Source organism: Parasteatoda tepidariorum, chromosome 8 (genome assembly GCF_982258835.1).
Source record: "Parasteatoda tepidariorum strain Cologne lab strain chromosome 8, Ptep-v5.0, whole genome shotgun sequence".
NCBI lineage: Eukaryota > Metazoa > Arthropoda > Arachnida > Araneae > Theridiidae > Parasteatoda > Parasteatoda tepidariorum.
The window spans coordinates 49,137,958-49,162,340 of NC_141762.1; the positions used below are offsets into that span (position 1 = coordinate 49,137,958).

At 30.6% G+C, this 24,383-nt stretch overlaps 1 protein-coding gene across 1 annotated transcript in view; it reads right to left on the reverse strand.

Moving 5' to 3' along the window:
- The window catches only part of LOC107446930 (cytochrome P450 2J4), a 98,342-nt gene that overhangs the window by 36,309 nt on the left and 37,650 nt on the right, over positions 1-24,383 (reverse strand). Inside the window, exon 3 of the mRNA XM_016061714.5 lies at positions 7,460-7,566. Coding sequence (XP_015917200.2) covers positions 7,460-7,566 — 107 coding nt within the window. The remainder of the gene's footprint in view (positions 1-7,459; positions 7,567-24,383) is intronic.

The window sequence follows — 24,383 nt, forward strand, 5'->3', positions numbered from 1 at the left end:
AGAATGATTTGCATTGAATGCAAAGCTTTATGGTTTCAAAAAAAAAAAAAAAATAAGAGTCAGTTTGGTGTAGAAAGAAATTTATAAAAATGCCTCTAGAACTTTATTTATTAAACGTTCGGACATTGTATAAAAAGGTTGGACACAGATTTATTGCCAGTATTAAATTATTTTCAAGAGTTACCGTTCATAGAATGTTTTACCCTAAAAAGCGGGAAAAGGTATAGAGGGAAGCCTAGTTAAAAATATTTCTCATGATGAAACTTATTATAGTGCCAATTTAATAGTGCCGTGATACCAATATGAATCTAATGAGCATACAAAATAATTGATTACATGCACTATAAAAAAATTTGATCAGTCTACAGAAAAAAACTGGCAACTGGTCTACCAGTGTAAAACCTTTTATTTCACAGATAAATACTGTTATTCAAAAGTGAATGCCTGTTAAACATATAAATAATGTTATTTTAATAAAGAAACTGTGTTATTTTAATAAAAACACTCTACAAAATAGCTATATCAGAACTGTTGAAGATGTAAAGCTAGAGCAGAATTCACACGACCTGTCATCGTCAGGATTCAAACCTATGTCAAATCATTGGAAGAGGAGAGCTTTGTCCTCTGGACCACTGCATTTCTAGTGTTTGGTAGTAAAGAAAATTCTTAAACTGTTTTTATAATCCAAGTATTTCTTTTCGATGTCATATTTTAGTGTAAATACGTTCAAAACTATAGGAGCAAACCCTTATAAATTATGATCAAATGTATTTATCTTTAAACAGTTTTTGCTGTAAAAAATATGTGTTTTTTTCTGTAAAATTTAGTTATTTTTTTCACTGTGATACTGTAGTTCAACTTGAAAATAAACGCTGCTGAACTTAACACTTTATTAAGGTTTTAGTACATTTTTACAACCGTGGGATCCAAATTACAATTACGTGGTTGACCAACCAGCCGATTTTCTTGAGAATCTGCAGAAAATAGCATTTGCTCCTTCTGTAAGTAGCATGTTATATTTAGCTTTCAAATTTTACATTGCTTATAAAATATAATTGTATGAATTTTTTTTACTCAAATAGAGTGTTATGTGTTTCTTTTATAAAAGAATAAAATTTCAAATTGAGAAAAGCAACGATTCATCATCGATTGCACATCTCTTGGAAAGTTTGCCTAATTTTCAATTTCTGTTTCGGTTGTCAAGTAAAATAACCCATAGTAATGCTTTCTTATCGTTAATGGTTCAATAAACGGATTCAATAAACTGCGAAACTTCGCAACTGATTTTAGCACAGCTCTTAAATAAAATATGAATACAGACTTTCTCTTCACATTGTCATTAACTAACAGCAACCTCTAAGAGATTACCCATTTTTTTATAATTCTGTATCTTTTCTTTAATTAAGAAAACATTTAAACATTTTCAATATTTGATATTTTTCAAATTTTGATTCGTTGAATCTTGTGTATACTAACACTTCCTTACATGTCTACTTATTCTGTAATCATTTCTAATACTTCAATATAAATCTATGCTTTTTGAAAAAAACAATTTTAATAACTGAGTATCTTTGGAATCATTTTTAAACATTCAAACAAAATTTTGGTCGCTTCATAAATGTGCCATGTTAGAACCTTTTAGTTTAACGAACTGTTCTACCACAAAAAATATGAAATTTGAAGCTTCAAAATTGTTTAACACAGCTCTTATAAAAAATAAGAATCAGGACTATATATCTACATTGCCATTAAGGGAAAATATCTATTTTATTAGTTATCAATTTATTATAAACCTTTATTCATTATGAGCTATTCCACTTACGAGAAATTGGAAACATTTTTACGGGTTAAATTTGAATACTCGAATACTTTTCTAACACTCTTTCCAGAAGAACTGCCAAACGATCATATTCGCCAATTCCTTTATTACAGAAATTTCCTTACATTTCTTTTTTATTCTGTAATCAATAATACGACTAATACTTAAGTATAAATCTAGATAATTTTTAAGAAAACGATTCTAATAATTGAGCATCTTATGTATCGTTTCTTTAATTTTCTAATTCAGCTTTTGGTTATCAAATGAAATAAGCTACTTTAAAAGTTTTTTCGTGTTACAAATTATTCTACGACAAAAAAATATAAACTGTAAGCCTTCAAAGATAATTTCAGCATAGTTCATATAGAAAATATAAATACAGATTTTATATCTTCATTGACATTAAGTGACAGCATACTCTAAGTGAAAATACCTATTCTATTAGTTACTCATTTATTATAAATCTATATCTTTTCTTTATCTGTCAAATTCCTCTTTTCTATTGGGTATTCCATTTATGAGAAGCTGGGAACATTTTCAATACTCAGCACTTGTCAAATTTTGATACGCCGAATCCCCTTTTCCGACACTCTTTCACTCAGAACTGCCAAACGATCATACTCGGCGAATTCTTTTTTACTAACATTTCATTACGTCTCTATTTATTCTGTAATCGTAATCGAACTAGACGACAGCTTCTCAGTTACGGTGCCGAGCAAATGCCGAGAAAGAAATAAAAAAGTTACTATGAGAAGCAGTCTGAGGAGTCTTTATCCATTAATTATTTCTTGCCGGAGTTTTCGATTTTCCGATAAATATGTTCCGGCCGCGTCTAAAGAACAATTTGTGGTGCTAATGGAGAAGTAGGAGAAAAGCAGACGATATTCGTGAAGTTGGTGATATTAATAATCCATGTCATTTGACGATTGATGGAATTAAAGAACAGCATATTGCGATAGCATATATCGAATATATGTACCATGCATTTTTCTTTACTGATGGTGATCTCTAAAATTACACCTGACAAAAATGATAAATTACTCTTTAAATATAAATAATTGTTTTAAATTTACGTTATGCCGCACTTACAATGGATGTATTGAGAACTTTCAAATGTTTAAGAAAACTCTATATTTTCTCCGTAGCTTAAAAATAAATAAATTTTATGTATACGTTTTTTTACTTGCTCAATAAAATTTAATAAGTAGGAATTATAATACGATGAGTGACAGTATAATGTTTATTATGTTATTATTCGAGTTGAACAGCTAGTGCACAAAGTGGATATTCACTTCTGTAGAAGATTTCTTTTATTGATAATGAATGTTTCACAAAAACTTTAAAGAATAGAAAAATCCTCATTTTCGCTTTCTATTAGGTATATACTAAAAATAATTCACTAACTTGCTGGAAACTTAATTCTTCATTCAAACAGTATTTTGATCTACGTTATTAAATTCAAAAATGATACTTTAAGGAAGAAACAAAAATCCTTATTGTTTTTTTAAGAAAACTGTCACATTTATTGACCGTGCTTCTATCCCAGGGGGGGGGGACATGAAGCTCACTCAACTGCAGATTAATGGGTACCAGCTACTTTGGAAAGTAAAGGCGACCAGTGAGTAATATTAACTAAATTGCAACAGCAGTGCAGTTGGTCTCTAATTTGTGGTTCCCTAACTTCCATAGCGATTCTTTGCGTTTTTGTTTGACATTTTGGGGAGTAAAATGAAAGGAATAAACTAACTAACTGATTTGAAAAATTCGACTATGGTTTTTTAACTATGGTTTTAACTATATAACTAATTCAAAGATAATATTTATCCATAACAATTTGTGTATTTTTTTGCATTGTCGTACATTTTTATTCTTATTTTAAAGACGAATATATGTCAACATTAAGAACGTAACAATGTCTTTTGAACCTTTTACAAGCAGGCAGGAGATAAGTGCTCGGGATCGCATCTAGAAGGCCCTAGCCTGAAAACTATAAATCCAAAGCTACCCATGTTTGAGATCGATAAGACTTTTGTTTGCGCGACTCCATTCGAGTCTGAAATTTTATTATGTTAGATAAAGATGAAAGTACACGAAAAAAATGGCCAACTAAAAAAATTTATTAACATTGCATGTTTACGAATCAAGATTTATAATATTTCTTAATTTTTTACACCTAAAAATTTTTAATTCCTTTTTAACAATCAAATCTATATTTGTAAATTTGTTTAGTTTAAAAAATAGCATGATATCAGCGATCATTAAACATTAAGCTATCAATTAAAAAATCAAGAATAATGACATTTAAGTAATAGAATTATAATACTAATTAATAATAATGTTATAATAATTTCTATTTTTTTTCTTTCTTTGTCACAAAATTCTCCTTTCTGGCCACTGTGAAAATATCAATTAGGAAATATTTGGTGTCAAGTGTTATCTTTTTAACTATTTTGGTTTGTCAAATAAAGTCTGCAACTGGATGTTCCATATTTATAAACCTTAATGCATATTTTTATAACTTAAAATCCTCAAATTATTCACATCGGGTGCTGTAAATTGATATTTAAGATATAAATAAGAAATTTAATCAAATTTTGATGAATTATTATCAAGACTGATCGGAGCAAAATTTTATGTTAAAACCATCAAAATCGTTTTTTTTTTTTTTTTTTTTTTTTTGCTGAAGACAGCTCCTAATAAAAAGTAAGCACTTTTCAGTCCCATGTAACAAAAAAAAATATTTTTCCTGATTTTAATTTCACTTTCGCTCTAATCGACTTCAATAAGGAGATATAACCAGACAATATCACTAACCAGAGTTTGATAATTTTTTTTTAGTTTTTGTTTATAAGTTGGGGATAATTTTTAAGATTAGACTACGTAAATAAAATAACTTGATAAAATAATGATAAAATAACTTGATGTAAGAAAATCCAAACGAGAGAAATAAGTCTTAGATTTCATACAATAATGTAAGAAATTCATTTTGTTCGGTCCATGTAATGTATGAATTAACTACAATTAACTTGATGACAATGTAATAAAACATAAACAAGCTTTAAAGCAATGATTAATTTATTTTAGATCCTTTCAGTCATTAATGTAAAAAAGCAAACATCTTAAAACTTCATCTATTACACAGATCATTTAAATAATAATATGAAGAAATTCTTCGTAACAGAAAATAGAACGATAAATATTATTAATTATCGTTTTATTTTCTGTTATTTCTACAAACGAAAAAATAAAAACCATTTTTCTTTTAAGAAGCTCGGAATAGTTTAAAAAATGGTTATTCTAAAGAAATAATTTTGAGTAAAAATGAGCAAATGAATCTTTATGATAAATGATACAACGATTTTCTTGGTGAAATATGATTTCTTATGAAACATAATCTTCCAAAGATCATCAATTATGCCTCATAGTGTAAGTTTTGGTGCACATATTATATTTGAATTATTCCTTTGTTTTCTGTTTTGTGAAGGTATTGATAGCATAAAGCATCCCCACTTTCTATATTTTTAGCTGGAGAATTTCTTTAGAAACGATAAAGCAATATATTAACGTGGAAGTTTTAGGATTCTTCGCAGTTTATACGGAGCTAACGTCATTTGAGCTGCGATGATTAATCACCATGACAGATAAAGGTGTTTTATTAGTGTTACCATGCTCGAATAAATTTAAACTTTGTTACTTTTAATGAATAAATTGCGTCAAGTTTTGCTCGTACTGTAAATTTCTTGTTTATTTAAGAGTATAACTAATTGTGACTCTCGATTAAATAATGTAATTCTCATAAAATCTGATTTTTAGAATAGTATTAAATTTAAAATACCATGCTCGCTATATGAAATATTGTCTGTTTATTGTAATATTGTAATACTGTGTTTGTTGTATTATTGTATTGTACATAAACTATTGTATTGTATATTGTATATAAACTAAACATCCTGATTGTCAATTTGAAGGAAGAAATTTAAAATATTTACTTAAAAAGAGGTTATTTCCAGAAAAGTATACCATTTACTATCGCTTACGTCGACGAATAATTATATATTCAAAACTCTAATTTTACTTTATATTTTAACTAAATTAAATTTAAAAAATGTGTTATTAAAATTTTATTCAATAGATTATGGATATATCTTGTAATATAAAATTGCTCTTATGCTCGATTTTATGGATTTCTAAAATCAGAAATAATCATTTAAAACCAATCATTTATCTTTATTATGATCATAAACATCATCATATTAACCTATCATTGAATTAAATTTCAAAAACGCAAAAAAAACTTAAGTACTGCTCATTAGTATGCATTATTATGAAAATACACAATATAACTCTCAAAATAATGTATAGAGCACCAAAAGAAACTGACTATCCTGAATAACTTTAGATCTAATGATCGGATTTTCACATTCTAGAGCTCAATCCTAATGGTTTAAGAGGATGACCTCAAATATGCTAATTAGTTGGCATATACGATATTTTAAATCATGAAATTGGACATTAAATTGCACTTTCGCAGAATAAACATCTTTTTTTAAATGATTTTGATTTTCTTACCCCAAAAATGTAGAGGATAGCCGCAATCTGGGAAAGATTAAGATTTCAGATTTTTTATTATTTTATTTAATAATGGCCGATAAATGCTTGAATTGTAAGGCAATGCAATTTTAGAACCATTTTTCTAAAATATGATTTTACATGGCAAAATGTCAAATTTGAACGAACTGATTCCAATAGTTTCTGAAAAATTGAATTTTAATAATACAACTTTTCAAAAATTCAATTTCTCTAGAACTATTCACCAGATCCTCGTATTGACGAGAACAGAAAAAGTATCTCACAACACTTGATAACATTTCTATTTAAATTATTTCTTACTTAACATTTAGCCAACGCTTAGTCAAATGAATTCTGTTAAATAGATTCCATTGTCAATTAATGAAATTTTCTAAATCCATCAAAATTGATGGTTAAATAAGTCAGATTTGCTTTAAAGAAATTAAAATCAAAGTGTTTGTCAAATTGTGTACCAACTGTGATATTTCCTATTTCAGCAAATAGTTAAAAATAGTATGTAATATAACAAATCAATTTCGTAAATAGCTTATGTTTCTGAGATTTGAATAATCATGGTATTTATGCTGTCTTAAACCAAGTACCATAACTTATTGCTATTTAAATAAAAGCGTTAAAAAAAACTATATATTTCTAAATTCAAGCACAAGCACCCACTACATGAAACAAATTTTTTAAATTCAAAGAAAATTATTTCAATCAAGAATATATTTAATTCTTCTAAATAAAATTGCATCACTAAAACATGCATATCTGATTACATGTAAAGATCGTTATAATAAAGTGGAAAAGTCTATTATGTAAATCCGAAAATTACACTCAAATTTTCGTGCTTAGGAATACTGAATTTTTAAATAGTTTAACGATATCGTCGACTGTAAGTACGGAACATTTCCTCCAAGAATATTTCAAATGACACTGATTCTTTAGATGAAAAACTACGTTTTTCAGACAATTTTTTTGATATTCTAATTCTGATTTCAACAAGTTCATGAAAATATTAACAAAAAGGTTATTTGACTAAGCTCTGAATTTTAGCAAAGCAAGACTTACTTTAATGTGCACTTCCATACGAGTTTTGCCAAATCCAAGATCCCTCATAACGTGCAATGCGAAACGTTTTTGTTCCTGCCATACGATTCCATTACTAACACTAAAACCTAAAAAAAAAAAAAAAAAAAAAAAATTAGAATTAACACAGTTCTTCAATATCAAAACAATGAGCATGTTTAGTATTAGTTTGTAATAAAACTACATACTGAACGGAGAAAACAAAATTTAGTAAGATAACCGTGAGGACGTTGGATGTCAATAAGCAAAGATGCATTTTTATTGGACTCAGTTTCTGTCTAGTTGCCAGTCAGTTCTGCCAGTCTGTCTAGTTGCAAAGTTCTCCATGTTTCCATAAGAAATCAATAACTCTGGGGGTACTGGATTGGAGATCGATCGTTCTCTGATTCAGGTCAAAATTACGATCTGTGGGTGAATGAATGGATGTATGAATGGGTCCGCCTTATAAACAGGTGTGACGAATGATGTGGCAGAAGTCGAATTCTTGGCTATAGATGGCGCCACTGAAAAACAAGAATCGCACCCTCTGCCTTAACTTTGCTCGCTTTCACCAAGCAGGATTTCCCGTGTGGCAAGTGGCATTAGAACCAACCAACCAACATTTGATACAGTTGTGAATTGTCATCATTAATAACATAGTTAGATAGCAATATAAATTCTCAAAAAAAATAATTTTAGAAACTATAGAAAGTTATTAAGTTAAAAATAAAAAGTTACATTTTTTTCTTCAAATTTATCTGAACTAACTAGCATTAAAAATACACAAATATTAATGATTCTTCACTGAATTTTTAGAACGAATTCCTAACTGTTTTATATAAAGTTTAAATATAGTATTATTAAACAAGTTAATCTGTAGAGAAATTTTTGAAATGCTATTATAGATGCTATTATAAACAGTATTTAGGAATGTTAATTTCATCACTGTAAACTGATAAAAACAGAACCTATTTTTCAAAAAAAAAAAATAAGCACTGATGAGTTTTTGATGACTACAAATAATAAAAAATAAACTTAATTTATTTATCGAATCAAATACATTCTACTGAACTAGACGTTTTCTGTAGAATTTCAAGTTAAATTAAGCATTAAATTTTATAATAAGATAATTATTTTTATGTAATCTGTAATACAGTATTTTAGATATTTTTGAGAGTTCTTTTAATCGCTTTTTTTGTTGAATACTTTAGACGCTTTAAAAAAATTACAACTTCAAACTATTTTTAAATGTAACAAATGTGTTTTAGTTTGCATTTTAGAAAAAAACTCCTGAAAGAAAATCCCTGAAGTCATATGCAACTAATTTATCTTCAGAAACTTGCATTCAGAATTGCCAATGAAATAACGCAACTTTAACATTACATGTTATGCATAAAAAATCTGCCAATTTCATTAAGAAAATAACTTCAAGTTTATTACCACTGTTTATTCATTTATTTAAAAAAAATTTACTTTTTGAAATAATTTAAACAGTTTGTATCTTAAAATTTAGTGAACCAAACGCAAAATGACCCAATGCTTATTGTATTAAAATTCTTTCCAGTATCATAAATGTTTATTGTGTAAAAATTATTTAAAATTCTGTATAAAATTAGTAATAAAACTTTATATCGAAATCTTGTAAAGTTTTGTCACTAAATAATATGATTTCTACAAAAATAAATTTCTTTTAAATATATTTTATTAATTCTTTTAAATATATTTTATTAATTCTTTTAAATATATTTTATTAATTCCTTTAAGTATGTTTTATTAATACTTTTTTAAATTTATTTAATTACACCAGTCTAAAAACCATATTTAACTCCATTAACTGAAATTAATTCTTAATTAAAATTAAAATCCATTTATCTAGACTGTTACAAATTCCGGTTGAAATTACGGTATGAAATACTGACAATTTGGGTGCATCATCGATAAAACAAATTTTACGGTAAAATCCATTTTTACCATAACATATACTGTAATTTTTGCAGTAATATTTATTTAATTGGAGTGTTTCGGATATTTACGGTAATTATTACTGTAAAAATTACAATGTATGAGATTTGTTTTGTTCTGCCTGCAGATCTTTGCCTTTATCAGTACTTCGGAGAAAATTGTTTTTAACTATTTTTAATAGTGTATAACGTCCTGTTTGGGAGGTTTAAATATTTTCAGTATTCGGTGCTATTAAATTCCGATGAAGTAACAAAGATTTTTAACAAAGAACCTTTTTCTCTGCATCTTTAAGAAATAATTATCATTTAATATTCGTTCCGGAATTTAAATTTCTCTCAACTATACTTTTTAACGTAATTTGATCCGGAATTCTTTAAAGTGTACAAAGCTCTTAATATTATTCCTTTAGATTCAACTGTTGTATAAAACCCAATAGAATCATACTTGTTGCCATTTAGACAGCAAATATTAGACAGGAGTAAACAGGAAATCAGTTTTAATCGAGCCAGTCATGTAGCATTAATTATGCATAAAAAGGAATGCGATTTCTTAAAAGCTAAGAGTTCACTAAAGCATATGTTTATGTTAGAAGATACTCTTGTTTCTGAAGTGCTAGTGATTAACGACAAAGGAATGCTTCTGCAACGATACTTAAGTATAGTTAAAGAAGCATTTGGAATAGTTAACAGAAAACAATTTATTCTCTAATGTTTTAAACTGATGTGTTTATCATGTACATAATATTAAACAAAAATAAAAATGCTATTCTGTTGGATATAAGAATTTTTTACCCGACTTCATATGGTCTTTTATTATCAGAAATGTTTTATAAATGCTGTTTATTTACTGACAAATTAGTGCAAAGAAATTTAATACGGTTTACAACATAAAATGTTGTTACGACTAAACGAACGGAGAAAAAATTTAGGTAAAAATTAGCGTACCGAATGGTAATGACATTTCTGGTAAAACAAACAATTCTGGTAATAAAAACCTAAATAAGCTGTATTTGAACTATTCATTTTGTAATTTGCCCCTTCATATGGTAATGGTTTACCAGAAATTCTAGTTTTCAAAATTAAAGCTTTTATTACCAAACATTTAGCAAAAATTACAAAACTGAAAAATACATTTAACGGAATAAATTATTTTTATACCATACTAAGGTATCATGCAAAAATTACTAAATTTTACCACAGTTACCAAACTTTATCGTAAAATCATATTTCATTGTTAACTTTACCAAAATTATCACCAAAACATGTCCGTAAGACGGCAAATTTTACTATATTCTGGTAAATTTTTACCATACTTTTTTCATAGTGCAACAAAACAAGTTATGTACAACAAACAGTGTTATGTACAACAAAAAAATGTCTTCAAAATGTCTTAGTTTATCAGGCAACGAAATTATTTTATTTATACACAATAATAATGTGATAAAACATTTAGTTATTTTGAAATGTGTATTAGAAATAAAATATTGTATCATTTTGATTCCTTTATCTCCTACTCTTAAACAGAATTCTTCCTTACTAATAATTAAATTTTCATTTTCTAGCAAAGAAAGAATTCTATTTCTGCTGCATTAACCTACGGAACATTATATGATCGTACTTTCATTAAAACAAGTCGGGTTCTGGAAAATATTTCGTTTTCATTTATTTATTGAAATGTGTTCTTTCGAGACTAGTTACAAAATTTGAAGAAAAAAAATTGAAGCTGTTAACATTTAAAGTTGAAGTTTTAGAGATATTTACAGCTGTAAAATTGAAAGATTGGCTACTAAATTCAGTAGAGCACATTTCAATGAAATAAATAAAACATATTCAAAAGCATCAATTAGTTAATTAACAAACACAAAAATTTTATTCATACCCCTAGTTTAACAAGGAATAAATAAAATTCCTTTAACTGAAGTGGAACTTTAAAGTAGCGAATTATATATAAATTTTTTTAGAAAACGTTTCCATAAATAACAGGGTATTAAAATAATTTTCTAATAAAAAAAAATTGAAACTTTTGTGTTAAATAAGTTTTGATACGATACTTCTTTCTCAAAAAAATATTTTAAAATGAATACCAATGAACCAATAGCTACGATTATATACTTGATCAGCATTCATATGAATAAAGCAAGATTCCAGGACATCAAGATAAGCTGATGTGGCTGAGGTGGAAATAATTTTAGTATATCCACGTTAAATGTGGTTGCATGTTATAATTCCAAGAAAAATCTTGTTTTTAGACATTTGTATGGCCTATAAATTCCTAAAACATATAAAAAATTTCACAAAATTAGGTGTTCATTAACAGGAAAATTTAGTGTTTATTTGCTGGTAAGAACTGTTTCTTCACTTGGTTATTTTGCTACTTATTTTGCTACCACCAAAAGAGTAATACAATATTATGTAAGTTCCCTAAAAAAATTACGTAATTCGATTTCAATAACAAATATGTTAACACTATTTGTTGACTCATTTAACAAAAATTACAAATTTTGAAATTATTGCGATTTTCTTACAGACAAACTAAACTTGAGTGTTCCTTCACTGGTTAGTTTACCCTATCGCAGTGTCCGATAAAAGCAAACTAGGACAAAATGCAATCCCATCCGCTATGGAGAAATGGAGCTAACAAGGAAACCGGGATTCATATGGAAGAAACAAGACTTCAGGGTTGAAGACTCGTGCAATGTTTGGGTGATAGATGAGACAATTTAAACTACGATTATATTTTAATGCAATTCCTTCCACTAATAATCATAAAAACAAAATAAAGATTTATCATATAAAAATTAAGAAACATGAGATTGTTAGTTTTAAAACCATAGAATGAAATAGAATAGAATAAAATAGATTTTTTATGAGGCCCATTTTTATCAATAAATTAAACGTGATAATGTATCAAATACTTTTTTTATTCCTTTAAAGATATGCTACAAGATTTACTTCGGGCATATTTTCAATTTCTTTTATATTTTTACAATATTATTTATTTTCCAAACGCTTGTTATATTTTTCAACATTTATTTTTGTTCAGTTTCAGATTCCAGTTTATCATCTTCATCATAAAGTAAGAAAAAGCTATTTCTGGCTTTCATGAGCCTAGGGCAAGTACAATTTTAAGGACCTTCGAAACCCTAAAGTTTAAAACTACTTATTTTCGCTTTTTCCTTGAGTGAAAATAAATACTTTGCGAAACTTGCGGTAAAAACCAGGCAATTTATTTTACCTGGTTTCTCCAATAAAAACTCTATATAAAACTCTAAACATTTTAACACATTTCAAAACTTATTTCTAGCATAGACATTTTGGTTTTCTTTCTTCACTTCTGATTTCTTCAATGATTAAATGGGGAAAAAGTCATGTAATCTTTAAATATAAATCTTTTCTAAAATTGACGCATTCGTAAATTTTAAAAAAATGCCCAACAATATTTTCCTTTTTAAAACATAATCTTAATCGTAATTTCCCGATAATTCTTATTCCACCCAGTGCACTTTTTTAATATTAATTTAATAATAGGTGAATATTAGTTTAATAACAATTTAAAACTGATATTTAAATAAAGATTTCACTAACAATTAACTAACAATTAACAATTAACTCTACAGTTTTTTAACCATTTACAACTAGCATAGTTTCAAAACCGCAAAAAAAAAGAAATTTAACTGGACTTTGGAGCTTATGGTTTTAATTAGTTCATCTGGTTGTTTAACTACCGTAAGATGGGGTAAATACTCTCATCCAATACAACATGCTATAGTTCTTGGACAACATGCACTGTTAGAAATTTCTCAGTAAATGCGGTTAAATAGCAATTTATTTCATTGTTATTTTACCATATTCAACCAAAACAGTCGATAATATTAAAAAAAGATGATATTCAAACTGTTAAGTGTGAGATAAAATGCTAATTGATTGTCTTTGCCTAATAAGGTTTAACAACCAGAATTCTATCCGTGCTACCTAGACCCAACATATTAAGCCATTTTGCTCCATGTAGCTCAATACATACTGTAACTGAGAGGATTAATCGGTCAACTTCATAACTGGATGAACAGGGGTTCTATTCCGAGTGTTGATACCACAATATGATCAATACATGAGAGATACCACATATCAATACACGTTGATCCCACAATATCAACTCAAGGTGACTTGGTGGCCCAGGGGATAGAGCGCTCACCTTCCAATGAGATGAACCGAGTTCGAATCCCAGGGATGGCTGATCGATACGAATTCCGAACCCGGCTCGCACCAACCACAGTGCTGACGCAAAATATCCTCAGTGTTAGATGCATCATAGACTAGAATTCCCTTGCCGTTAGGTTAACCGTGAGAGATTTTCGTAGTTTCCTCTCCGTATAACGCAAATGCAAGTTAGTTCTTTCAAAATGTCCTCCACGATGGCAAATGTTTGCCAATACTTGATCCAGCTGTTTCTTTGTCTTCTGTATTGGGTTCAAATTACAAGGCAACAATATTGAATTGGGCTCAATTGAATTGGGACAATATCAATATCAATGCATGAAAAGTTCAATGAGCTATTCATTATCAATACACGAAGAGTTCTAGTGCCCCGCGCAAGAGTTAAATCGGTGATTCTAGACCATTAAAATACGAAACTATCATTCACGCATAAATAGCGCAGTAGCCACATAGCTCATCTGTCAGCTTAAGTTTCGCTTCAACTGTTTGAGAACTATGCTAGATGTAAATGGCTGCAAAACCGTATAGTTTTGTATTTACAGTTTTCTTACCGCCCCAGTATTAAACGGTTTCAAAGTCGTAAAGGTGAAGAAATGTTTTTAACCATAAACTTTATGGTTAATCGGTTGGACAGACTGCTGCCGATTATTTTAACCGTAATTTTAGAATAAAAAATGTAACTACGTGCTAGATGATATTTTATCATTTTGAATATACTATCAATGTTTGGCACAGAAATTAATTAAAAATGTTTTGCAAAATTAAAACAGCTACTTGAATATAGTGCATAATATATGAATATATTGCATAAGTTCCGTATTCTGCTTGCTTTTGCTAAAGAAAGAGGAATATATATAAATTAATGATTGGTAGCGTATTTTATTTTTAAAAAAAATCAAAACACTTCTTGGGGAACAAAATGTTTTTCAGATATATTTTGTTCCCCTTCAAAACATATAATGACTAATTTTACCTTTTTGTTTTAAATTTAAATATAGTGTTTAAAAAGTTTTCTAGTATTTTACAAAGAGAAATTGAAAGTCTCAGAATCATTACGTATTCGAAATGGGCAGTACTTTGAACGCAAGAAACGTGATAGGGCCATGCTTATTTTCAGCATAGTAATCCCCACAAAGAAAATCAATCGCATCATTCCCACGTCAATAACTCCCCAGCTTAGATATCATAATTGATCCAATTCTATTAACAACCCACGATCCTTGGGGCCACGGAACCGTGAAATTCGAAACCCGAGCGCTAATGAAAAATCCATAGGCAAAATCTTCGCCAGTACCATAATTCTTATAAAGTAATAACGAGTATTTTAAACGCTTCACCACCTCTTTCAGCGATTAAGCTTCTTTTTTCCCGCCCAAAAAGCAAAAGATTGACAACGCAATAAAGTAAGCAGCATTCGATAACGATGACAAAATCATCCATAAATGACAGTTTGAGATAGGAAAATGTTTCTAAAAAAGGTTTTAAATCGATTATTGCCAAAGTTTTAGGTTCTGTTACATCCTCTTGGTGAGCGATTAACTATAAATCATTCTATCAAAGAATAAGATTATTTTTTTGGAAAGTGATTTCTTACAGCTGTGTCTTTAGCAAAACAGTTTGTCATTAGATAGGGCCATTGATAATTCGGATAATTGATGCACCATACGGCATAATTATAAGCTATCATTTTGCTCACTTTGTTTGTTCGATGCTTAAAGCAAAATACATACCTTCTCATTTATGTTTTTTAATAGCATTGATTATCCATAATTAACTTTAATGTAGTTAAAAAATTGCTAACAAACTGATTTATACACGCTTTATGAAAGATCGGTTATTAGTTTTAAAAATGTTCTTTGCTCATTTTATAATTAGCATTATTGAATCCCTCCTTTTTTTTATCTATACGCCAGCTTCAAAAAAATATTAATTATGTTTAAGTTTTGGGAAAGTAAACTCAAACAATAATTATTAACATAAATTAATTGAGTTTAGGATAAAAATTAAATAAATTTCGAAACTAAAAAGAAAAGAAAATTGATTTATTGATATGGTGGTAAACGCAAAAACTACTACTCTTAGAAAAATTGTATTGTTAGCGCATTATTTCGAAAGCATGAGATTAGCAGAATTTCTTAAAAATGAGATAGGAAATCCATCTACGTTCCTATAAGGAATTATAAATCTGAATCAATACATCTGTATCATGCAGTTTCGAAAAAAAATTGAGAAATGTTAAGACAATATTGCGAAGGAGTGATTGCGCTAGTTATCTTCAATTGACTAAAAATAGAGCCGTATCTTCAATTGATCCAAGGGGAAAACATATAGCAGTTAAAGAAGGATATTCGACACCAGTGATTGCAAAGAAAAATTGGTTGCAATCAATTGACAGTCTCGAAAGTGGTCCAATAAGAGCGAGAGTAGGTGATGTTTGGAGAAGGATCAATCGGTCTGAAAAAGGGTTAACACGAAATGTAATGATCGATATTTGAAACGGCAAGTGCTGCTGATTTAAAATTTGAATTTGAAAAGAAAATGTGCCTCATGTAACTCGGCCTGCATGCATATCGTCTCAGAAAAAAAAGCCTTCGGTAAAGGAAAATATAACGTAAAAGTGACAATCTTGGGCGAAAAAGCATTTCCCATAGACACAGTTGTACTCCGCACTTTTTTGAAGGAATCAAAATTCAATCTATATGGATCTGACGTAGTATATTCAGAGACGTATGTGAAGCATATCACACAAATTGCACCCTGAGCAATTTTGAAATTTCTGGCAAACCAAATGATCAAGAGGTACATATCACTCAAAAGTGTTGGACACAAAAAAGTATTAATGGCTGACTACTGTCAATGCATCAGTTTATAGCCAAATCTTGCAGAAATGTTTAGTTAATCCAGTTCTCCGGGCTCACTTTAAAAGATACAGAAAACTTCATTCTTCAACAAGACTCCGCTAGCTATCACACAGAAGAACCAGCATTGATGCCCTAACTGAATCTTGCACTATTTTATTATCTCAGTTGCAGGTTTTCAACTCTACAGTATTGCGAATACTATTAAAAAAGAAATGGTCTCCCTGTTACACATTTTAGGTGCAGGACGATATGAAAAAATTTATCATCAAGTTTTAGCCAGCCGAGAAATATCCTATATGTGAATTTTATTGTAAATTATTAACAAATATTGGGTATAAAAATTGCAGCCAGAAACCTGCAATTAAGAATAAGTTTCATGGTTGAACTGTCAGGATTTGGTTTCATAAAATTAACAAAAATTACATTCAGAATTTAATATCTTCTATGCGAGACAGCAGCAAGGCTGCCATATCGGCTCGTGTATTTTCCGCTAAACATTGAAAATATTTTTATAAGTGCGTATACTTTTAAGTACATGTAATGTGACAGCAGTCTGCTGCTTACTGAAATTTATATTAACTGCACAATTTGTCCCCCATCATTTCCCTCTTTTTTTCGGAGTAGTATTAAAGTGAAAATTACTTATTAATCGAAATAAAATTTGATGTAGATTTATTCTGCAATTTTTTTATCATGAAAATACTTGTGCTATCTTTAAACAAAACATATATTCGTGAAAAACAATATTTATATTACTTACGGTGTGGTGTTTTATTTTCCCTTTTTTGTTCTCTACTGTATTTTAGCTAAAATCTTAAATTTTTTTTCTATATATTAATCTATATGCAAATCGGTTATATTTAAATAGCCAATCATTTAGTTTTGCCCGTTAGTTATTATATCTGTAAAAATACAAGTGAAAAAGTAAATGGATGAAGGAAATATGCTATAAGAAGAAAGTTTTGAGATGGTTTACTCCATGAAATTGTTTTGAGTTGAAACAGTAAGAGTTATATGCTTCCATTCTATTAGCCTCTTCCGTTCTATTTAACCTCTTCCATTCTATTAGCCTCTTCCATGCATCAGTGCTCCTGTTAGTTTAAAGCTATGACTGATAGTATGTCTGCTAGTTAACCTCCTATAAATATACTGTTGTCGCATTCAAACAATGTCAACTCACAATTCCTCTGCAATAATAACTCAACTTTTTCCTTCAGACTAGTTTTTTTTTCTTTCAAGACGTTGCATACCTGCTTCTTTACGAGAAGATAAGAACAAAAGGAGGCATAATGTGGCGTTCTAAAAAAAACTCCTAATTTTATATTCAAATTCATGCTTTAGTCAGTTATAGAATTAAATTTTTTTTCTGTCAAGTCATTAAGCTAAGCATTTTAATATAGATGTGTTTCATTAAAAGCTCTTAATCGTTGATTCAGTTTCAAAACTGATGCTCTAAATTTACGTAGATGCCGTTTAAAAACTTGCTTACATCTGCTGCAAATCTGCCGTAATAAAGTCTGCAATCTGTTGTATAAATGTCCGATAAACATAGTTTGAAGAAACTTGACATTACTTGGAATCATATAATAATCTCGAAAGAACAGTGAACATAATTGGGCTTTGTGACACACTTTTTGGCTGTATGTGAAACTTAGTTTTGCGGAGGAACAATTACTAATAGCCCATTCAGATACAAAGGTTTCGAAAAGGGCGATGATTAGGTTGACTGTAGACTTAAGTGCTACTCCTAAAGTCTTCAAGCCGCTACTCCAATTCATAGCCGGTCGCTTACTCGGCGTAAATACTTTGTCCAGGTCAATAAACCTCACGCTATCTTCGACTGGCAAGCAAATGACCAAAGCTGCCGTTTTCCTTCGAATTTCTATAAACTCTGATTCATTTTACAAACGTATGTACTTTATGAATAAACTGGTTACAATGCTTTAATTCGATTTAGAGTTTTTTTTTAATAGTCCTTGAAACTGCTTGAAATGCTTGAAATTATGAAGCACGTATTATCTTAGTTTTTAAACTTGACTGCAAGATACCTTGCTTCAATCTGAATCAAAGTGGGGTTTAATTGAACATAAAACAATATATTCAGTCTTCTTAGAAAATATTTCTTCCAAACTTCGTTTAAGAAACAAGTTATAAACCGTATAAGGGTTATGAACCATATATATGCAAAAGGGTATAAAATGATTGAGTCTTCAGTTTCTCCTTAGACTAAACATAATCAAATAATCATTAACTCTTCCTAAAAACAGGAAAAGGATCTCTCGCCATAGGGATAAAACACCTCAGCAAGATTATCCCTCTTTATTATCCCTTTTCAGCCATTTTCGTGACACCATTTTCCCGCTAAAAGGGAAATTCGGCCGAATGCCTCTTTGGTGTCGTTGGTATGAAGTCAGCATTTCCCACCAAATCTAATGGTCATTAGGGAGCACTACGAATAGGGATTTGCCTGGAAGGGGTTAAAGTCACAGTCACATCAGAAATACGTTTCACGGGGTGCGAAAGGAAGGTCTGTCGAATCGGGGAATGATTAATTAGAAGGAATTTCGAAGCGACGACGCGTTAAATTGCTTAGTCCGTCTTTTTGTCGTTCTCCTAAAGTTGGGTGGGTCGAATTTGAGTGGGAGGTGGAATGGTTAAGAATAATTTGATCTCATGAAATGTGTAAAAGTGCCCCCCTGAGAATAGAACTAGGCCAATAGGAAGAGAGGAGGAACCACGTTGGATGGAGGGCAAAAGACTTTTCTATGATTTAAGAGTTGAGAAATAATGGGTTACTTTATTTTTTGGAGGTTTTTGCTGCCACTTCCATTTCGGCTCCTTTTGGCGAGAGATTTCATTTTTGACAGAGTGGAGATGGAAGAAGATGAAAAGATATGCTCATTTGAGCGGAAATGAAAATCATATATTTCGAGGAGAAGATCTTTTCAGGTTGATGGTTCAGAGAATTTATTGACAAGGAGGGGAAAGTAGTAACAAAATTGCTTATTTTGGTTATGTTTTTTTCTTCTTGCCCTTTTCTCAAGTGGTTCTTATAAAACAGTTTCTTTTTCTTTGTTACCCTGACAGCTTTTTATTTAACCAAAGGTTTTTATCCCAAAAGTATCTTTTCTACCTTTTTGCAGAAAAATGTTACAAGCTATACAATTTATAAAAATATTAATCATACACAAAATAAATAAATACAAGAAAACGCGAAGAAAGTTCTTTTTTTGCGGATATAATCGTGATGAAAAGATCATACTTTTTATTTTCCGGTTTTTTTTAAAAATTTCATCCCTTTTTTTTGTTTTTTTTAATAATCAGTTTTTTTTTCTTTGTTTTTTTTTTCTTTTTTTTTCATTATTATTTCTCCCCCCCCCCCATTTTTCATATGTCTATAATTTTCCTTTGTTTTATCTTCATTTCGAACTTTATGATGGAACTAACATGGAGAGAAAATCGCAAAAATCTCTAACGGTTAGCCCGATGGCAAGGGGATTTTAACCCATAATCTGGAAGGGGTGAGTATATTCTACGGTGGGGAGTTTATACCATAGGGATGAGTATATACCACTGAGTATATTCTGCGTCAACTTTGTGGTTGGTGCAAACCAGACGCAGAATTCGTATAAATCAGCATCCCCTGCGATTCGAATCTGGGTCACCTCATTGGGAGGCAGAGCTCTATACTCTGAGTCACCACCGCTCGCCCAAATCTATTTGTTTCTTGTGATTAAAAATATTTCTTTAGTTCGAGACGATAAGGTCAATTAACACGACATATAGTTGGCATCCATATTTTATATGACAGCTCTGGATGGGTCAAGGCCTTCTGTTGAAAATTCCACCTAGACGAATTATTCTATGACCTGCACTGCCAGGCTTTTATCCACATCTGATTCCGCAGAATAGTGCTATCGTTGTCTTTTTTAACCTTCTTCGTTTTGAACTCATGAGGGCTCTTTTTTTTCTTTTCTTTTCATGCATTCATTCCTCATTTGGACTCTTTTTTTTCTTTTCTTTTCATGCATTCATTCCTTTATTTCATCCCATTTCATTCTCTTAATTTTAATTCTTTTGATGATATTGGGCCAAAAGATTATAGAAAAAGAAAATAAATATCTTTTCAGTATTTTTTGTAAATACTTTCTTAAAATTTGCTCAATATAGAATAAAAAATGCTTATCGAAAGCAATATTACGGCTGATTAATCCGGATTTGAATATTATTAACGACATCGATCATAATACTGTCATAAAATATCACCAGCAGTACACTATCATGTGACAACACATGACCATCTATTGAAGTCAAGCTAAACATGAGAATACTTCCTACATACTTGAAAAGCAACGAGGTTTGTGGGGCCAATTTGTCCCAATAATTACCTCCGAACATTCTTTGACTTCTGAGGCAGGGAAAAATTTGCAATATTACAGAGGTAAACATAAGCTAATCTTTTCCTAACAAAAGCGAAGTAGTGGTAAAAAAAATAGTTTCGCTCATCATTATACATTAGAAAATATTTAAATAAAAACAATCGATATGGTCGACAAGTGGCAATTCTGGCATCTTGCACTATATACTCAAATTGCATTGCCTAAAGGCTTGGTTTCTTAGGACAGGACGCCGTCAGCTGGAAATCAGCGCTAACCTCTGATTGGTTCATTTGTGAGTTTGATAGTATACGTCATCGAACGCTCATCTTGAACTACAATTGCCGTCCAACTCAACTGCAGTTGGATTACAACGTGAAGGTCTGGTTTCTTAGGACTTGCGCCTTATCTGAGCGTCAGCGGGACGTCAACGTCGCGCTGATGCCAACAAAATACTGGTTTGTTAGTTCAAGACCTGGTATCTTAGAACTAGCGCCTTATCTGGGCGTCAGCGGAAAGTTGACGTAGAGCTGACGCCAAAAAAATACTTTTTTGTTAGCTCAGCCTGAGCAGTCGGTCCAACGCAGACATCATCTCTCATCGCGCATGCGTTAATAACGTAAACAAATATTTATTTTGAATTTGTATTGATTTTGTTATTGTCGACCAGTGTTTTAGAGTACAAATAATGATTTTGTCCAAGAAAAAACACATTATAGCTGAGCTAAATGAAGAGTGCTATGTTTAATGAAGAAGCTATGTTTAATGTCAAAATCAACATCTTGGCTGATTTCAATGTGCAGTTGGATGTTGTCCGCCATTGCTTCTGTGGTTAACGTCACGTTGTAATACAACTGCAGTTGAGTTGGACAGCAATTGTAGTTCAAGATGAGCGTTCGATGACGTATACTATCAAACTCACAAATGGACCAATCAGAGGTTAGCGCTGATTTCCAGCTGACGGCGTCCTGTCCTAAGAAACCAAGCCTTCAGCCTGAGCAGTCGGTCCAACGCAGACATCATCTCTCATCGCGCATGCGTTAATAACGTAAACAAATATTTATTTTGAATTTGTATTGATTTTGTTATTGTCGACCAGTGTTTTAGAGTACAAATAATGACTCTGTCCAAGAAAAAACACATTATAGCTGAGCTAAATGAAGAGTGCTATGTTTAATGAAGAAGCTATGTTTAATGTCAAAATCAAAATCTTGGCTGATTTCAATGTGCAGTTGGATGTTGTCCGCCATTGCTTCTGTGGTTAACGTCACGTTGTAATACAACTGCAGTTGAGTTGGACGGCAATTGCAGTTCAAGATGAGCGTTCGATGACGTATACTATCAAACTCACAAATGGACCAATCAGAGGTTAGCGCTGATTTCCAGCTGACGGCGTCCTGTCCTAAAGGTCTGGTTTCTTAGGACAAATGCCTTATCTAAGCGTCAGCGGGACGTCAACGGCCCGCTGACGCCAACAAAATATTGATTTGTTAGCTCAAGGCCTGGTTTCTTAGAACTAGCGCCTTATCTGGACGTCAGCAGAAAGTTGACGTAGAGCTGACGCCAAAAAAATACTTTTTTGTTAGCTCAGCTTGAGCAGTCGGTCCAACGCAGACATTATCTCTCATTGCGCATGCGTTAATAACGTAAACAAATATTTATATTAAATTTGTATTGATTCTGTTATTGTCCACTAGTGTTTTAGAGAACAAATAATGATTTTGTCCAAGAAAAAACACGTTATAGCTGAGTTAAATGAAGAGTGCTATGTTTAATGAAGAAGCTATGTTTAATGTCAAAATCAAAATCTTGGCTGATTTCAATGTGCTGTTGGGTGTTGTCCGCCATTGCTTCTGTGGTTAACGTCACGTTGTAATCCAACTGCAGTTGAGTTGGACGGCAATTGTAGTTCAAGATGAGCGTTCAATGACGTATACTATCAAACTCACAAATAGATCAATCAGAGGTTAACGCTGATTTCCAGCTGACGGCGTCCTATCCTAAGAAACCAGGCCTTAAGAAACCAAGCCTTGACGTTAACCACAGAAGCAATGGCGGACAACATCCAACAGCGCATTGAAATCAGCCAAGATTTTGATTTTGACATTAAACATAGCTTCTTCATTAAACATAGCACTCTTCATTTAGCTCAGCCGTAATGTGTTTTTTCTTGGACAAAGTCATTATTTGTTCTCTAAAACACTGGTCGACAATAACAAAATCAATACAAATTCAAAATAAATATTTGTTTACGTTATTAACGCAAGCGCAATGAGAGATAATGTCTGCGTTGGGCCGACTGCTCACGCTGAGCTAACAAAAAAGTATTTTTATGGCGTCAGCTCTACGTCAACTTTCCGCTGACGCCCAAATAAGGCGCTAGTTCTAAGAAACCAGGCCTTGAGCTAACAAACCAGTATTTTGTTGGCGTCAACGGGACGTTGACGTCCCGCTGACGCCCAGATAAGGCGCTTGTCCTAAGAAACCAGACCTTAACGTGTTTAGTTATCTAGAGCTTAGTTTCTCTATTTGATGATTCAAAATTGAAATGATTCAAAATCGATGATTCAAAATTGAAAAACAAATATTTAAAATAATTAAACAAAGTTGTTATTCAGTTTTAGTAATTAGTTCTAAGAAGGAGGATACTGAAAATGCTACTTGTCTGTCATATTGATTTTGTTTATTTAAATATTTTCTAGCATAATGATAAACGATTCTTTTCGTCTACTTTCCCTTTATTATGAAAATATTCGCATTCAAAGCTTTGTTTTCTCCTGTCAAAAAATGCTAACAACTTAATTTTGTGTCCAGTGAAATATGGTAGTAAACACCTTTCAGAATATAATATACTCATTTTTCTCGATTCAAAATATTTATCCTCAAGTTAACCTGCGCCTAAAAATTTTTATTCGAAATACCGCACCTCAAACATTTATCTATATTATGCAACATCAATCAATTTATCATCATAACTTATTTATCATTATCAATTTATCATCAATATACTATTCAGTAATCAATTTATCATCAATATACTAATCATTAATCAATTTATCATCAATATACTAATCATTAATCAATTTATCATCAAGTTGACTATATTTCATTTATCAGCTCAATAATTATTTTCAATCCATAAATATAAAAAAAACTGAATATAGTTAAGTACATAATTTCGACTGTTATTTAGAAAACATATTCAGTGATTAATTTCGATATTAATCATAACAAAAATTTCGTAGAAAACATTAACAGAAAATATATAGAATGAATGCAAAATATAAATAATCATCACTTATTTATCCAACATGACAAAATGTCTAAGCCCTCAAACCGGTTTATTTAAATATAGACAACTCCATATCCTAATGGAATGCATGGTTTAAAAAGAATTATCATATTTAATGAAGCCTTGAATTATTAGATGAAAGGGTTAATATCTAATTTTCTCTTGTCGAGTAATTGGGAATTAAAGAATTTCCTTCGAGGAATTTGTCGTCAAATAGATTTG